The sequence below is a fragment of the Notechis scutatus genome, chromosome 1 (genome assembly GCF_049901735.1).
Source record: "Notechis scutatus isolate UNSWTSFEM ecotype Mainland chromosome 1, rNotScu1.2, whole genome shotgun sequence".
NCBI lineage: Eukaryota > Metazoa > Chordata > Lepidosauria > Squamata > Elapidae > Notechis > Notechis scutatus.
In genome coordinates, this window is record NC_142009.1 from 21,665,322 (window position 1) to 21,682,251 (window position 16,930).

The window sequence follows — 16,930 nt, forward strand, 5'->3', positions numbered from 1 at the left end:
AGGCTGGACTCTGCTGGATGATAAATGATGGACATACCTTTCTGTTCTAGCAGTTACATGGTAGCCTTGCTTCCTACTGGAACCTCACCAGTGTTGAGTATTGCTTACCTCCTGCAGCATGACTGAAAAAAGGCTATGGGGTAAATGTAAAAGGCTTTTTTTTTTTTAGCTCTAATGTTTATTTTTGTGACTTGTATATGATCACTTGATAGGATTCTGGGTATTTTAGTGGGTCTGGGTATCCTTAGAGAAAGAAATTAAGACATTGCATTGAGTTCAGATGGTAGCAATATGGAAGACACTTGCTACTATCTTCTTTGTGCATATTTTTTTAAACTTGAATTAGGACTGCAACTCTAGGATGTCCTGGTGATCTCACTGTGTGCTCACATAATCCCAACTTTTTTAGCTTGTTGGGATTTAAGTTCTCCTCTGTATTTAGAGGGATATATAGAGAGGGGATATACTGTATAACCGGCCTAACATGTTTTTGAGCTATGGCTTGTACAACAGTAGTTTATTAAATAAATCACAGTTGGCTAACTGTTCGTAACCCATTAAAACTAAACCAAACAAATAATATTTTGGCTTCAGCAGTATGTGAACCCAGACAATTAGTCTTCATGAATGACAGCGATACTATTTTTGGTCTTATTCTAACATTCAACTACGTTCAGTAGAAACAGAACATCTTCCTGCTTTCTAGTCTGCATTAATGAATTCATGAGCTTCTACCAAACTAAATGTTTATTCTGACAAGCCAAACAATAAGATGCCAGGGAACAAAGTTAGATCACTAAGTTAAAATTGGGGTTAACCCCTTCCCCACCAAAATCTGAACCACTGTACCATATGGATTTAACATTGGTCTACCTCACAGAGCTTCCTATAAGGACTTGTAAAAGTTGCCTATGAAATGTACATACAAATATTAATGTCATTAGTAGGTATCATATCAGACACCTGTTTTAGCTTTAAAAAGATTCCTGCCAGGACAAATGTAACATTTTAAATCATAGTACAATTTGCATTCTGAAAAATGTCATTTTCTAAAGTTTGAAAGCTATAATAATGATAATGCAGGGCAGAACTAAAGCAGCATTTTATAGTAGCTTAAATTCAACCACTAGTTTTTTTTTCTTGCCCAATTAAAAAACAGGTTTTCCCTGTTAATTTCTTAGACTCTACCTTCCACTTTGTGTCACTAATTAGAATACAAAAGATTGTTTTGATCGAATTCCAGCTGCATACAACAAATGCTCATGAATAAAAGGAAGTGAAACAATTTTCATTTCACTTAGTAGACAAAAACTGAAGTAACTCAAAATATACTAGTTTGTTGATTATTTATTTCCAATATTGAATTTAAACATGTAAAATCTACATTACTGCCAGTTATCTGCAACTTTTCATTTTCTTAGTAGAATACCACCTTCCGTGTGTTTTGATAGCTGCTTAAGAGTTTTGTATTGATTTTGTGTTTTGCTTTGAGCAATCCAAACCCATCCCTGGGGAGATGGTGAACCTGGTTAATGCATTCCAGATCAGTGGCACATCAAGGTTTGCTAGCTTAGCAAGCTTTGATTCATGGCAAAGACTTTAATCATGGTTAGCCGAGGTATCCTAGTTCACAGATAATATTAAACAGGTAGTGAGTTCATGTGTCACACCAACCTTAAAATATCAAAACCACTGTGATGGTTTTGTTGTGTTGAAAAAAAAACCCTGATGATATCTGAAGGTGGATCACATGGATCAGAATATGTACAGTGGGGGTATATAGGAGAACATGAACTGGGTAAAACAATGGGATGATTTATTTATAGGTGTATATGCACATTTCGACTGACACTGATGGCTTTTGAGAAGGGTGTGTGTGTTCTTCTTTCATTAGTTTCAATTATTCTGCCTGTGCAGTTATTTTGACTTGATGAAATATATGACACTCTTTCAGTCAATCAGTAGTTTCATGAGTTATATACATATACTATATTTCTGTAACTTTTTAATATCCAACCTGTAAAAGAAAATTATTTTGTCTACTATAAATATGAGCTGGACTACTGTGAGGTAGGGTATGTCTTAAAACAGCATTCCTAGATGATGTTACCTAGGGTAATGAAATGTTTGCAAGAAAACAAGCAAGCTCAGAGAGCACCAAGGAGCCCTCACAAAAATTTCACTCAGAGCCCAGTTCAGGAGTCCCAAAAGATCCATTTGACTTCAGTCAAATTCTGGTTGTACTATATATAAATAAACCAGACAGCCCCTCGCTCAAGAAAAGTAATAGCTCCTTCCAAGCAAGTGATTAGTCAAACCCAATACTCAGCAACCCGTCTCCAATATAACGAGTATGTTCTCTGTCAGTTTATATTCTGGTGTTTTGCCTATCTGTGTGGGTGGGGTGGTCTTAGATATTTTTTGGTTGGGCTGTTTACTGATGGCTCTTTGGCAGTTTCTTGATTGGGATATTGCTTTCTTGATTGTTGGTCTGAAGTTAACTTTGGAATTAATCTATGCTGACCTGGATGCTGATAACTGGTGGACAGGCGCTGGAGTCTTTTCTCTCTCGTTTGGGCTGCTTGATTATCTCTTTTGCATATTTTATAGATTGTTAATATTTATGTGTCTATTGAGAGCTGACTTGTCAGAGTGCCAGGCTTTTAGAAATTCCCTGGCAATTTTTGCTGCTAGTCAAATGTGTGCATTGCGAGATGAATCACCTGACCTTTCATATTGTTCTTCCCTATTGCAATTACTTCCTTAATTAAATGTAGCAATAGCTGTCTTAACTTTCACTTTTTCCTCCCTGATGCTTTGATGTCATGTCACAATGAAATCTTTATCGTAACAATAATTGTCAAAAACTGGTCCAGAACATTTGAGATTTAGGAAATAATAGGTTGGAACTCTAGTTGATGGTAGCTGCTACTACCATAATTTTACTGGGCAGTTTACTTATTATCCCCTCTTAATATTTCCACAATTTATTATCTAGGATGCAAAATTTCCCTTTGCTCTTTGCTGTTGTCTTTTGCCTTTGATTTAAATTCAGAGAGCATGTCAATGGGTGCAAGAACTTAGGCCCAAAATATAATAGCTGGTGATGTTGGCCTCCTTCCAAAGCTGCTTGTTGCTATTATACAAAGGGAATGGGTGTATTTATGTCTTGAAAGTCTTGTTGAGAGTGATTTAAATTCATTTATTTTATCCAATTATGCAATCAAAGAGATTTTATCTACAAAGTTATGCGACCTACTCAATATTATGAGTCCTTGAATTACAATCATATTGGAGCTTGCCATTACGATTGCAAGTCGTAATGTTCGTAAAACAGGTTGGCCCTGTGATCTATTCAATTGTACAACTGTTTTGCAGCAATTGTTAAGCAGACTCATTGTTCACTGAGGCCCAGTTTTGCCAAAAATTAGAAGTAAGTGTGCAAGTAAGATACGTAACCATGGGATGCTGCAGAAGACTATAAATGTGGCCACATTGCTTGCTGAGTAACCCAAATATGGTCACATGACCATGGTGGTGGTGGTGGGGAACAATTGTTGAAACTTTGGATCTGGGTCTTCTACTTTTTCAGGTAGGCCATAATGTTGAATAGTCACCAAGTGGACAATCGTAACTCGAAGACTACTGTACCGCAATGACATTTTCTTGCATTTGGAATTGTTTCTAAACTCTTTATGGGATGCATGGAGCAGGCATGTTATTGCTATTTTATTAGCACTAGGAAACCTAAGGAAGCAACTATTACCTTGCTTTTGCCATATTGCTTGGCAGCTGTTCTTCATAGGCAATGTTTGGCCAATGATCCAGTGAGACAATTCTATTGGAACTCTATTTAAAGGGGCAGCCCTAAATGGGATAAGAGGGGAAGACAGGTAAACCTATGAGCCATAATTGAGATAATGCTAGCCTTCTTTGTTTAATAAGAGGAGAGAAGTACGCTCAAATCTTAGGTGATTTGTGAAGTAGACAACCGGACTGTATTTTTAAAAATATCATCACACAGGTATAGCACTCTTATGAAAAGTAGCCAATTTTATCATAGTATTGTTATATGAGGCAGGCTAGTATATTACAGGTAGTTCTCAACTTACACCACGATTGAGCCCAAAATTTCTGTTGCTAAGCGAGACATTTGTTATGTGAGTTTTGCCCCATTTTATGAACTTTCTTGCCAGTTGTTAGTGTCAAAAGTTAGTAACAGAGTTGTTAAGTGATTCTGGCTTCCTCATTGACTTTGCTTGTCAGAAGGTTGTAAAAGGTGATTACATGACCCTGGGACACTGCAGCTGTCATAAATGTGAGTCAATTGCCAAGAGTCTGAATTTTGATCATGTGACCATGGGGATGCTGCAACAGTCATAAGTGTGAAAAATAGTCATAAGTCATTTTTTCCAGTCCCATTGTAACTTTGAATGATCACTAAAATTGTTGTAAGTCGAGGACTACCTATATTTCCAATATTTTGCTCAGATTTGTAGAAGTTGAAGCCAGTCTGATGAATTGATAGGTTTGGGGAGATTTGAACAAGGGATTTGTTAATTTGTAGCTCAGACTCTGATCCTTTGCATTATAAAATGGGAACACGTCACTTCATACTAATTTATGAGATTTGCATCATCCTTTCTTCCAGAAAATAGCATTTGGATACTGACCAGACATTGGTTTGGAATTTGGCAGTGGTTTGGTCTCCAAGCTTGTTTCAATTTAGTTTCTGAATGTTTTGTTACAAATATTTTCTATCATTGGTTTGGAATATTGGAATATTTTGAAAAAACATTTTGGAGCATATGGGGTATGACTGTTGCATCTGTGCACAACTCTTTAAAACAGCCTTGTCTTTCCCCAGGATAATGCAACTGCCTTTAGTATTGCATTTATATTTTTCCTCTGGTTGGTTTGATCTCATTAGGTACATTTTCTTAACAAGAACAATAACAACAAAAAAGGCTGATCAGCGAAAGTCCATTAAGGGTTATCAGAGATAACATACCTATTTTAAACTTGATCAAATAAACCCAACTTTATATTTATTTACTTTTAACAGTCTTGATTTTTAATCTCTTCCAATAATCTGCTGAACGTGATTTCTTTTCATTTTTCTTTGTCCTTTCTCATAAAATTCTTCAAAAATTTGGAAAGTCTCTTTTATAAATCAATATAGGAAACTTATCCAGGTCAGACTTTTGATTTGTTATTTCTTTGCCCCTTTTAACTATTAAGATATCAGTAGGTTTCATTTGTATATTCAAGGCAACATCTTTTTCCATTTCATTTTTGTAACTGGTCATGTTTAAATCCATTTTCAGATCAGTCTCAGTCTTGTCCAGTAAAAGCTGTTCCTCATCCATAACATCTTCTAAATCTATAAAGCCATACATTATTAAAATTAACTACTGTGCCCATTGTTCAAAAATATCTTTCAATACACCCAATTTTAAAATATTTTGCTCCATTCAGTATTAGTTACCTTAAATATTCATCTCTTTCAATTGTAATCTTTAATTCTTTCTGGTTCCCTCTAGTGTCCAATATTCAAAGTTTTATCCTATCATGTTATTTAAGAGAATTCAAAACATAGCATTTCCCACGGGAAGGATTCTTCTAATTAATGCCAAATTTAGAATCCTTCTGGAACTTCGCAGAATGATGAGGCTTTAAGGATTTGTTTATAGATAAGAGATGAGATATGGGAAGATCATTGCTGTATTTTAAGGGGAAATGATATGTTACTAAAATTGTTTATATTATGATAAAATTGGTTATTAATAAAATTACTATAAAGAAAAATATGGCTGAAATTATTCCACTTTCCTTTTATTGAAGAGTATTTTTATTGGTTGGAAGAGTGTTTATTACCTGTTTAAGTACATGAAGATGTACAGATTGGCCCTTTAGAAGCCTTATAAAATACCACAACAATGTCAAATGAAATTACTTTAGGGCACATGTTTGATTGTTGTGTTTTGGGATTTAAAATAAACACATTTTAACGGAGAAAAATATATTCCATTTGGAAACCTAGAAGTATAGAGATATGATCCAGCATAGCTTACTTGCAAACAGCTGAGCTTTAGATCCCTTGTGGAGTACCTCTCTGTTCCTAATGAGTCTGACTCATTTTGTCATGCTGTGAAATGAGATAATTTCCCAGAATCACCTCTGTAAAAAGAGAATTAATTTCTTTAAATCCCAGAAAAAAATTACTCTGTGCCTTGGTTGCCTAGCTTCTTGCTTTCTAACGTCTTATTTCAGGAAAAGAAAACTGGCTTCTTTAATCCTGTTGACTGACATTTGTTTGAAAAATTCACAGTTATCATGTGGGCTGCATGTTGCAACTGGTTTTGCCTGAATGGACAGCCTGAAGACATGCCACACTGCCCGCAGCCAGGAACTCGAGCATATTCCAATGCTGGCTACAGCTCCTTCCCATCTCCCACAGCTTCAGAGCAGAGTTGCAAAGCCTGCGGGGTGCATTTCAGCAGCTCCTTCCTTAAGGTGAGTGATGAGATCCTTTGGGACTAATTATTGGAAGAAGGCCACTTTTTAGCCTTATTTTAGTATATGTAGCACTCAGCACTCCTATGATTTAAACCCCTTACATCGGACAGTGGAACAGATCAAGTTGCAAAGTAGAAAAGTCAGGGGCTTCTTTTTAAAGAAAACTTTGAGCTGCATCTAATAAGGTTAAACCAGAGATTTAGGACTCCCAAATTGTAATCTGAGTTGGTCATGATGATTGGCACTGATGGGAATAGTTCACAGGGGTAAAGGACCCAATTCCTACTGTTGCTTTTAATGTTGGTATGTGTAGCTTCATGGAAACTAATAGCATAAAATTCTAGAGTTGAAAAACACCGCAGAGAACATCTAGTCCAAGATCCAAACCAGGTCAAAATCTGCCAAAATACTTTGGGCAGATGCCTACCTAGCATCTGTTTGAAGGCTTCCAGGAAATTTTTCCCAATATCTGAATCTATTTCATACACTTTGCAGGGACACAATACCCTTGTCAGACCAATAGCCACGCTTAGCCACTGAATAGCGTAGGCAGGCCAGAGTGAAGACTTGAATTTGACTTAATTTATATTGAATGCTAAATTAAATATTGCCAATAATTTGATTGACTGATAATGTGCCATCGTCATTTTTGACTCCTGACGACCACATAGATAGATCTTCTCCATAACCTGTTCTTTCAAGTCTCTCATTGGTGCACTCCCCATCACTTAACTGAGTCCATCCAACTTCTTGCTGCTCATCTTCTCTTTCCTTCCACCTTTCATATGTTTAATAACTTTCCCTCCTGTCACAATAATAATTAAACCGGTGGCAACTTTTGAAGTGGTTTTGAGGCCTGACATGCTGGCCTAACATTAGGCTCTCCTACTCTGTTTGTATGGTGTGGCAGCTCTCATAATGCCAGAAGAGAGAGCTGTGGGTTTAGAAAAAGTTCCTTAGATATACTAATTTCCTCACTTTGGAATTCTAGTCCATCTTCACAGATCCTCCTTATATCCTGCTCTAGGAGAAAATAAAACAAAAAGAGAGAGTTCTAGATATACCGCCTCAGCCATATAGAACAGGCTTCAAAATACCCCAACTAAAAAAATAGGTATGCAGCTCTAAAATGGAAAAGGTTTTAGAGGGAATTACTTTTAAAACCATGCTGTCAAATGTCCAGCTACAAAACTAAAGACAAAATTAGGGAATGCAATCATACATACTGGATTCCAATTTCCAAACAATTTCCAGCATATTCAAGATGATCCTGCAGGTTTTTTTTTCCTACTTGAAAACAATGCCAAATTTCAGAATATCTGCAGAATGAGGGATCCTTGGTGTTCTCTGAGCTTGGCTTTTTTTTTTTAGACATTTCATTACCTAGCACTGATGATACTTGGAGTTGCAGTCCTAATTTCTCTGCAAAGTGCAAAGTTTTGGGAAGAGGTTATGTGGAAATCTTATCCCTGTTGAAACAGTTTCCGATTCTAATTGGAACAAAAGTAAGATGTGGTATATTACTGAGTTCCCTGTGATATTGCAGGGATGGGCAGGCAGCTGCTATCCTAAAGTTTTAGATTACAGCTTTCATCTTACTTTATCTCCAAGGAAACAGGGGATGTTGATAAAAGTTGAAATATACACGCTTCCGGTTTGAAGGGCTTCGGTGACAGACAGAAATCCGCGATCGTGCGCGGTTTCTGTCTGGGCTCGCCGCTGGAGCGCCCCGAGCTGGCTGGTTTCAGGGCTAAGCCACCCCGTAGAGGTGGTGAAGAGGGGGGAGACCGCCAGCAGGGTCAAGGAGAGCCGCATCTCTCCTCCTCTGCTGGCCATTACTCCCTTTCCTGAAGGCGGTTGCAGCGGTGGTCAGAAATGGCCACCACAAAGAAGAACTCGACCGGAAAAGAATGTGCAGGAGGAAGATAAGAAGTGAAAGTTTTGGCTGACTGGGTTAAATTGTAAAAGCAACAACCAAGGTACCCTGGAATTTAAACTTACAAAAAATAACATTGCTCCCAAAGAAGAGTCGGAAGCAGAGAAAGAAAGTGAAAAGGGAAAGGTTTGGCTTTTTTTTTCTTCTCTCTCCTTCCCTATACTGACAACTAAGAGACTTAAATAAGAAATCGGAAAAATCTGCTTTGACATCAATAGGCAATTAAGCTGAAAATAAAACAAAATGCCAAAGGGATAATAAAGATTTCTGGACATTAAAAACTTTCTCTTTCATAAGCAGGAAGGGAGAGAAAAAGAATAAGGGCAGGATCTGGAAGAGGGAGGAGACTGCCTGGAATTAAAAAGAATCTAAAGTAAAACTTCAACAAGACTTCTAAAAGATACATTTTAACTGAAACTTTGCAACTAAATAGTAACCCCAGGAAGAGAAAGTGAAAAAAAAAAGAGCAAAAAAGAAACAGCTTGCATGTATTTGGATTATTTGATGATCTTTGGATTTTTGGTTATTATATTTGAATGACTAAAATCAATCGGGTGGTTGTTTAAAAATTTATACACAGTTGTTTTAATTATATACATTTATAATTTTTTTTCTTTTTTTAAGAATACAGTGTGTATTTTAAGAATGTACCAAGCAGAATCCGAATGGAAGTTATGTATTATATTGAATGTTACAGCTTTAGGGAAAAGATATAAAGGCATCATACTCCAATCAGTAACTACAGGAGAAATTTTGTTTAATGAGAAAAGATAATAGATAATTGAAACAGGACAGACAAAAAATATAAATACAATGATTTGAATTGAGATGAGATAATTAAAATAAAATTGAGAAAATTAAAAGAGGGGAGAAGCTATGCAGAAAATGTAAAATAGTAATAAGATGGAATAGAATATAAAAATGAGCATGAACCTGAATTTGTGTCTGTACGAAGAAATGTAACCCGGGATTATGCTGCCTTCAAAAAAGATGTTTTATTTGTATTTTTTTTTGGTGAAAACTCAAATAAAATTTACAAAAAAAAAAGTTGAAATATACACGACATAGAGCTCTTAGGTTGCCTACTCCCTCTTGATGGGTCACTGTTAATATATATTACAGTAGAGGTGTATATCACAGTAAATAAGCACTGCAATTTCAAACACCCCCCAAAAATGTATTGTGATCTTTTTCCAAAGGGAACCAAACCCAGATAAATTCTTCAAACCTCTGCATTCTATCTATCTATGCACCCTCTCTGTCCAAGCTATAATGAACATTTTGTCATACTGGCTATTAAATTTATTTGCTGCCCATATCATGAGCCGAGTCTGAGCTGAGCTACAACTGAGACAAAATAATTTTATGTCTGAGAAGAAAAGCATGAGGCTCCCCTGTTGCTGTTGTGAGGGTAGGCCTGTAGCAGCAATCGTTCTCAAACATTTTGCTTAGGACCCTTTTACGTTCAATTATACAAATAACTGAGAACCCCAAAGAGCTTTATCAAAATCTAGTGCTTTAGAAATCAAAACTGGGAAATGTTAAAAACATTTATTTGAGATCATAGACCCCTGAAAGGGTCTTGGGGTCCCCCAAGTATCCCCACATTTTGAGAACCACTGTTTTCCAGAAGTGTTTCTCAAATTTGGCAACTTTAAAATGCACAGCTGGGGAGTTCTGGGAATCGAAATCTTAAAAGTTGCTAAGATTGAAAAATATTAGTCTACAGGGTGAATTACAAGACCAGCTGATACTTTATCCTCATTTCTGCAGGCTTTTGTAGCAAAATGTTCTCAGTGACTTATGCTTTGCTGAAGAAATTCGTCATATTTGTGAACTTCTGGACAGATAGCCCTTTCTTTGGAAAATCAACACTAATCTAGAGCTCTCCTTAGGTAAGAGTAGTCACTTAACAAGAGTATTGTCCATAAAAAGACATCCAAAAGTTGAGTAATAGAATAACTTCAGGCACCTATGCTTTTTTGCCTTGCTGTCCCTAAAGGCAGAAGCAGAAACTGGATTTTCTAGCTATCCTTGACTTGTGTACTAAATTCTTATGCATCTGACCTCTCTAGAACCACCAGGGTCCTGTGGAACAAGACATAATCCACATTCTTCTCCCAAGAGTTATGTATTTCAACGAGTTTCCCCAACTGTTTTCTCCCCTTTTCTGGGAAGTCCTTCCAAGAAGTGGCAGGAATCCAAGTTTTTAGTTTCTCAGCTAAAGTTTCTGACCTGGTCCATGTTCCCAGACAAAATGTGGTGAGGAAAAGGGGGAGGTGGATGTCTGAATGAGCATCTGGCCTTTTGATCCCCCCCCCCTAAAAAAAAACACACCACATACACACAAAGAATTGGGAGTGACTTCAGCAACTGACAGCATTGGCCAACTGCCAGGAGAGCCAGTCCCAGTGCCTTATTACAGCCTCTTGTTTGTTTCTTGGATTTATGGTCTGCTATTTGTTCAGGATCTCAGGGTTGTGCACTTTCCCCATTTTCTTCACTGCAACCCTAAGTAGATTGGTTTGAGAGAGACTGATTGCCCCATGGCTACCTAGTGAACCACTGTGTAGCTATGAACTTCTGGGCTTCCCTGATGCCAGGACAGGTAGTCCTAAAACCTATGACTACAATTGAGCTCAAGATTTATCTTAGTAAGTGAGACATTTTTTGGTGAGTTTTACCCCATTTTACGACACTTATTAAGTGAACCACTGCAGTTGTTGAATTAGTAACATGGTTGTTAAGTGAATCTGGTTTTTCTGTTGACTTTGCTTGTCAGAAGGTCACAAAAGGGGATCACATGACCCTGGGAGGCTGCAACGGTCATAAATGTGAGTCTGTAATTCACATGGCCATGGAGATACTGCAACGGCCATAAATGTGAAAAATGTTTATAAGTCATTTTTTTCAGTGCCGTTGTAACTTCGAATGGTTACTAAGTGAACTGTTGTAAGTCGAGGACTACCTGTACAATATCTTAACTACTATGCCCCATAGACTTTCTTGCCTGCTATTCTAGTCAGCATCAGGCCAGCTAGATCTTGATGCTGCCACCCAGATCAGAGGCCTGCCATAAATGGATTACTTGGGGGTAATAGACCCTTGGTATGATCCAGCTGGGCTCCTACAGTCACTATTTATTTAAGTTTCCTGCAGCTATATGTTTACATATTATATTTGTCAATGACATTAACAATCAATTTGTTATGCATGACTCATATCCTGAAGTAGTCAGTGACTCCAAGAGTGCTATGAACTTAAATTTAGATTTGGTCTGATTTAATGAAGAAGCTTGGACCAATGGAAAAAGGATGGGGATTGGAACAACTCTGGAGGAGTTAAACTTTGCAATAAGCAAGACTGAATTACAGTATAAGTGTACTGTAGTTTGCAACTGAGTTGCTTATTTCCTTATATTAACTGTGTAAAGCCAAGATCTGAAATGGCATCTTCCCTCTCAGCAGCTGGCTTTTCAAAATTTGCTTTAATTTGCAAAGGTTAAAAGGAAGGAGAATCTTTTTTCTTCTGAATGTGAGCTTTTCATTTTTAAAGGCTTCCCTGGGAGAGAAGTTTTAAATAATCTCTCCATTTAATTTAGGAGCCACATGTTTACTCTAAGGAGTGACCATTCTACACTCTTAAGTTTGAATAGGTTTAAAGTAGTTTTTTCAAACTTGGCAGCATTATATTGGTAGGGGAATTCTGGGAGATTAAATCCAGTTCAGCCCACAAGACACTGATCTGGGGTTATTCTCTCACTGGGGGCATATAAACATTTATTATCAATAGGATACTATAGTTAAATTGGATTAATATTGCCATGGCGTATATATATATGTTATGTTTCACCTGGACAAACAAAGTAATAAGTCCAAACTTCCAACTGAAACACAAATAAGCAGGCAAGTCCGGTAACTACAGGGTTAACTTCCTTAATCCAAAAACATTCTTGGCAGTCTCACACCAGCTGTCTGCCAAGTCTGATAAGGAAGCATAAATCACAAGCCGATGCCACACACAGGAAAAATGCAGAAGCTTCTATCCCAAATTAACAAGTTGTCCCGAACGAGAATCCAGAGCTAACACGCCCACTTTTATTCCCTGAGGGGCGTGTCAGTCTCTCATCTCAGTCCCTGATTTGTCCTTTCCTTTTACGTTGCATCTCACGCCTATGCCTGCGTCTTTGCCTCGCATCAAACCAACATTCCTCAGTTTGATCCTCAGCCAGAGGCTCCGCTACGCTCTCCTGATTATCTACCGACACCTGAGGCACAACCAGGGAGGAAGGTCCTGGGGAGGAAGGCAATTCCAAATCCTCCAGCAAAGCAGGCTCAAACCTCAGAGCCAAATCCTCCTCTTCCTCATGGCTCAAGTCTGTGTCCTCCAGCAAAGCAGGCTCAAACCTCAAGGCCAAATCCTCCTCTTCCTCATTGCTCAAGTCTGTGTCTTCTAACAGAGCAGGCTCAAACCTCTGAGTCACAACACTACCCCTCACCGCAGGGCCCTTTCCCCTAGTCTGACGATCCGGATGTGGTTTCAATGGAAACTGTTCATGGAATCTCCGGATAAGATCCGGGGCGTGCACCGTGGAAGCATCCACCCAGGAAAGAGCCTCCGGTCCATCCCCTAGCCTCTCGACGAAGTATTGAAATTGTCCTTTCAGCCAGCGAGAATCCCGAATGCTGACCACCATGTCGTCAGTAGCGGGATCATCGCCGGGTACAGATGGAGAAACCGTACCAGCGGGGGAACGGAGGGCACACGATGGGGCGTCAGGAACCAGAAGGGAACGGTGGAAGACAGGATGAATGCGCATGGAGCGCGGTAGGGTGAGCCGATAAGCAACGGGATTGATGACCGCCTCGATAGGGAAGGGACCGATGAAGCGATGGTCCAACTTCTTGACCGGACGGTCGACCCGTAGATGCTTCGTGGATAACCACACCGTCTCCCACAGCCAACGGAGGCGTCGCCCAACGCGAACGATCCGCAAACCTTTTGTAGTCCGCCTTAGCCCGTTCCAATTGCTGTGAAACCAATTGGTGAACCGAATGCAGTTCCGACAAAAAGTCCCGCGTCTCGGGAACCGGGGAATCCAAGATCGACAATGGGAAAAACCTCGGATGGAAACCCACATTCGCGTAAAAAGGTGTCATGTGAGTGGAGGTGTGCTGAGAGTTATTGAAGGCAAACTCCACCAAAGGGAGGTAAGTCACCCAATCGTTCTGTCGGTGGTTAACAAAACATCGTAAATATTGGGCGAGGATGCCAATCACCTTCTCTGTCCCACCATCAGTCTCTGGATGGTGCGCCGACGCCAAGCACACCTGCACCTGCAACGCGGTCATCAGGCTCTTCCAAAATTGCGCGGTAAACTGGACACCACGATCCGAAACCACCCTGTCCGGCAGACCATGCAGACGGAACATGTGTTGCAAAAATAACTGGGCAGTAGTACGAGCTGACGGTAACCTCCGACAGGGGATAAAGTGAGCCATCTTAGTTAACATATCAACCACCACGAGCACCGTAGTATACCCCAACGAAGAGGGCAAATGCGTTAAAAAGTCCATGGAAATTGCCCCCCCCATGGTCTGTCCGGAGTTGGCAGTGGTTGAAGGAGACCAGGAGGCGCACCCGTCGCGGCTTTCGCTTGCCGGCACGGTACACAGGACGCGACGTAGGCGTAGACATCATGTCGGACTCGAGGCCACCAAAAAGTCCGTGTGACAAGATGAAGGGTCTTAAAAAATCCAAAATGGCCAGCAGCAGGGTTGTCATGACATTGAGTCATGATGAGGACTCTAAGTGTCCTTGTGGGCACGTACAATCGGCCCCAATGTCGTAGTAAGCCCTCCTCCAGAGTCCATGGGGAGTCAGGTCCAATTTCCCCCATTCTCTGCTGCGACCAAGCGTCTAAGCGCTGCGCCTCTCGTATCCGAGTCCGCAAATCCACTGGTTCCTGGATAACGGCCAAAGATTCCGGTGGCAGCACCGTACGTGGAGGAAGAGGGTCCTCGGGACAAAGGTACTCAGGTTTACGTGACAGGGCATCTGCTCTCCGATTCTGACCACTGGGGATATAAGTCGCAAAAAAGTTGAACCGAGCAAAGAACAACGACCACCGGATCTGTCGCTGGTTCAACTTCCTCGCAGTGGACAAGTGCTCCAAATTACAATGATCCGTCCGAACCTCCACCTTGTGCCGAGCCCCCCCGTCGTTTAACAGGACAGGAATTCACAAAATGTCCAGCCCCCCCCACAATACAGGCATAAGCCTCCCTGGAATCTCCGTGTGCGTTCTTGGGCTGTCAAATGAGGTCGGATCGCACCCAACTCCATTGGTTCCTCGGCCCTGGCCACGGCACTGTGGGAGACCTGGGGCGCTGGTTGTACAGGATGCTGTGGCCTTGAGGTGGATGGCTGCTCCGGAATGGGGCGTCGAGTCTTGCGCCGTTGAAGCCGGGCGTCAATGCGCAAGCATTGCACCACCAGAGCGTTGAGGGTCGGGGCCGGTTCCACGTGAACCAACTCGCCCTGTATGTCCTCTGACAGGCCATCTTGGAAAGCGTCCATTAAAGCCGCATCATTCCACGCAGAGTCCAAACAGAGCAGTCGAAACTCTGAAATGAACTCCTGCAAGGGGCGTTTCCCCTGGTGAAGTTCCTTCAGGCGTCTGGCTGCTGTCTGAGCCCGTATGGGGTCCTCATACATCAGTCTCAGGTGACGCCAAAACCCCTGATAGTCCGTTAGCAATGGACTATCCTGCACCAACAAAGGAGTGGCCCACCTGGCAGCTGAGCCCAACAGAAGGCTGATTACAAACCCCACCCGAGCCCGGTCATCAGGAAAATCCTTCGGCCTCAGAGCCATAAACAATTGGCACTGCCCCATAAAAGCCGGGGACATTTCAGGCTGCCCAGAGAACTTATCCGGCACAGCTACCGGGCATTTCCTACGGGGAGGGGCAGGAGGAGCAGCATGAGCCTGCAGCAGTGTGAGTTGATTAACCAGCTGAGTAACTTGCTGCTGCAAAACTTGGTTATCATTTTGAAGTTGATTAATCTGCTGCTGCTGCTGCTGTTGTTGATCCATCTTGGTCAGAAGATGGTTTTTGTAAGGTTCGGGACAAAAATGTTATGTCTCACCTGGACAAACAAAGTAATAAGTCCAAACTTCCAACTGAAACACAAATAAGCAGGCAAGTCCGGTAACTACAGGGTTAACTTCCTTAATCCAAAAACATTCTTGGCAGTCTCACGTCAGCTGTCTGCCAAGTCTGATAAGGAAGCATAAATCACAAGCCGATGCCACACACAGGAAAAATGCAGAAGCTTCTATCCCAAATTAACAAGTTGTCCCGAACGAGAATCCAGAGCTAACACGCCCACTTTTATTCCCTGAGGGGCGTGTCAGTCTCTCATCTCAGTCCCTGATTTGTCCTTTCCTTCTACGTTGCATCTCACGCCTATGCCTGCATCTTTGCCTCGCATCAAACCAACATTCCTCAGTTTGATCCTCAGCCAGAGGCTCCGCTACGCTCTCCTGATTATCTGTCGACACCTGAGGCACAACCAGGGAGGAAGGTCCTGGGGAGGAAGGCAATTCCAAATCCTCCAGCAAAGCAGGCTCAAACCTCAGAGCCAAATCCTCCTCTTCCTCGTGGCTCAAGTCTGTGTCCTCCAGCAAAGCAGGCTCAAACCTCAAGGCCAAATCCTCCTCTTCCTCATTGCTCAAGTGTGTGTCTTCTAACAGAGCAGGCTCAAACCTCTGAGTCACAACATGTATATATATCTTGAGTGGAGGAGTGGGCTTTGAAATGGCACATAGAATCAAAGTCCACACATCTTAAAGTTGCCAAGTTTGAAAAAAACTGCTTTAAAGCATTACTTTTAGCTCTAAAATATGGATCATTTAAGATGAGTTCAGTGTAAAAGTGTATAAGTCATGCCATTAGTCATTAGTTGTGGCATAGTTATAATTTAACATATGATGGTTAGCACGATATAAGAACAAAGCCTAAGTACTTTCTGTATCTTGGGGTTTAATCTTAAATTAGAAAATCATAACAGGTTCCAGTTGATTTATTTTAATTTTGCAAAGTTTTCATGTGTGACAGAAAGCAAAAATAATGGAGAGAGATAATTCCTTCCTGCTTTTAGACAACTCCGGATGTGTTGCAAACCTCTAGAGGAGGTGTTTTCCTCTTTGTTTATCTGCCACTTTTGTTGAAGCATCTACATCAACAAAATCTTGGACATAATGGTTGCAGATGCCGGAAGGGAAATTATTCACTCGGATGACAGGGTTTATCTTTATTTATCAGCTCTAATCTCTTCATAAGGGATGATAACAGGGATTGGTATGGCTGTGAACATAATTTAATGAGATTAAGTTAGTTTGGACTCCTCTGGAGCAAAGATTATTCATGAGTCCTGTTTGAACTGACAAGGAACATAATTTTCTCATTTG

At 40.6% G+C, this 16,930-nt stretch overlaps 1 protein-coding gene across 2 annotated transcripts in view; it reads left to right on the forward strand.

Moving 5' to 3' along the window:
• RFFL (ring finger and FYVE like domain containing E3 ubiquitin protein ligase) overlaps window positions 1-16,930 on the forward strand; it is a 52,210-nt gene that overhangs the window by 23,178 nt on the left and 12,102 nt on the right. For both annotated transcript variants that reach the window (XM_026672458.2, XM_087958233.1), the window contains exon 2: window positions 6,332-6,516. In XM_026672458.2, the coding sequence (XP_026528243.1) occupies window positions 6,337-6,516 (180 nt within the window). In that variant the 5' untranslated portion in view covers window positions 6,332-6,336. The remainder of the gene's footprint in view (window positions 1-6,331; window positions 6,517-16,930) is intronic.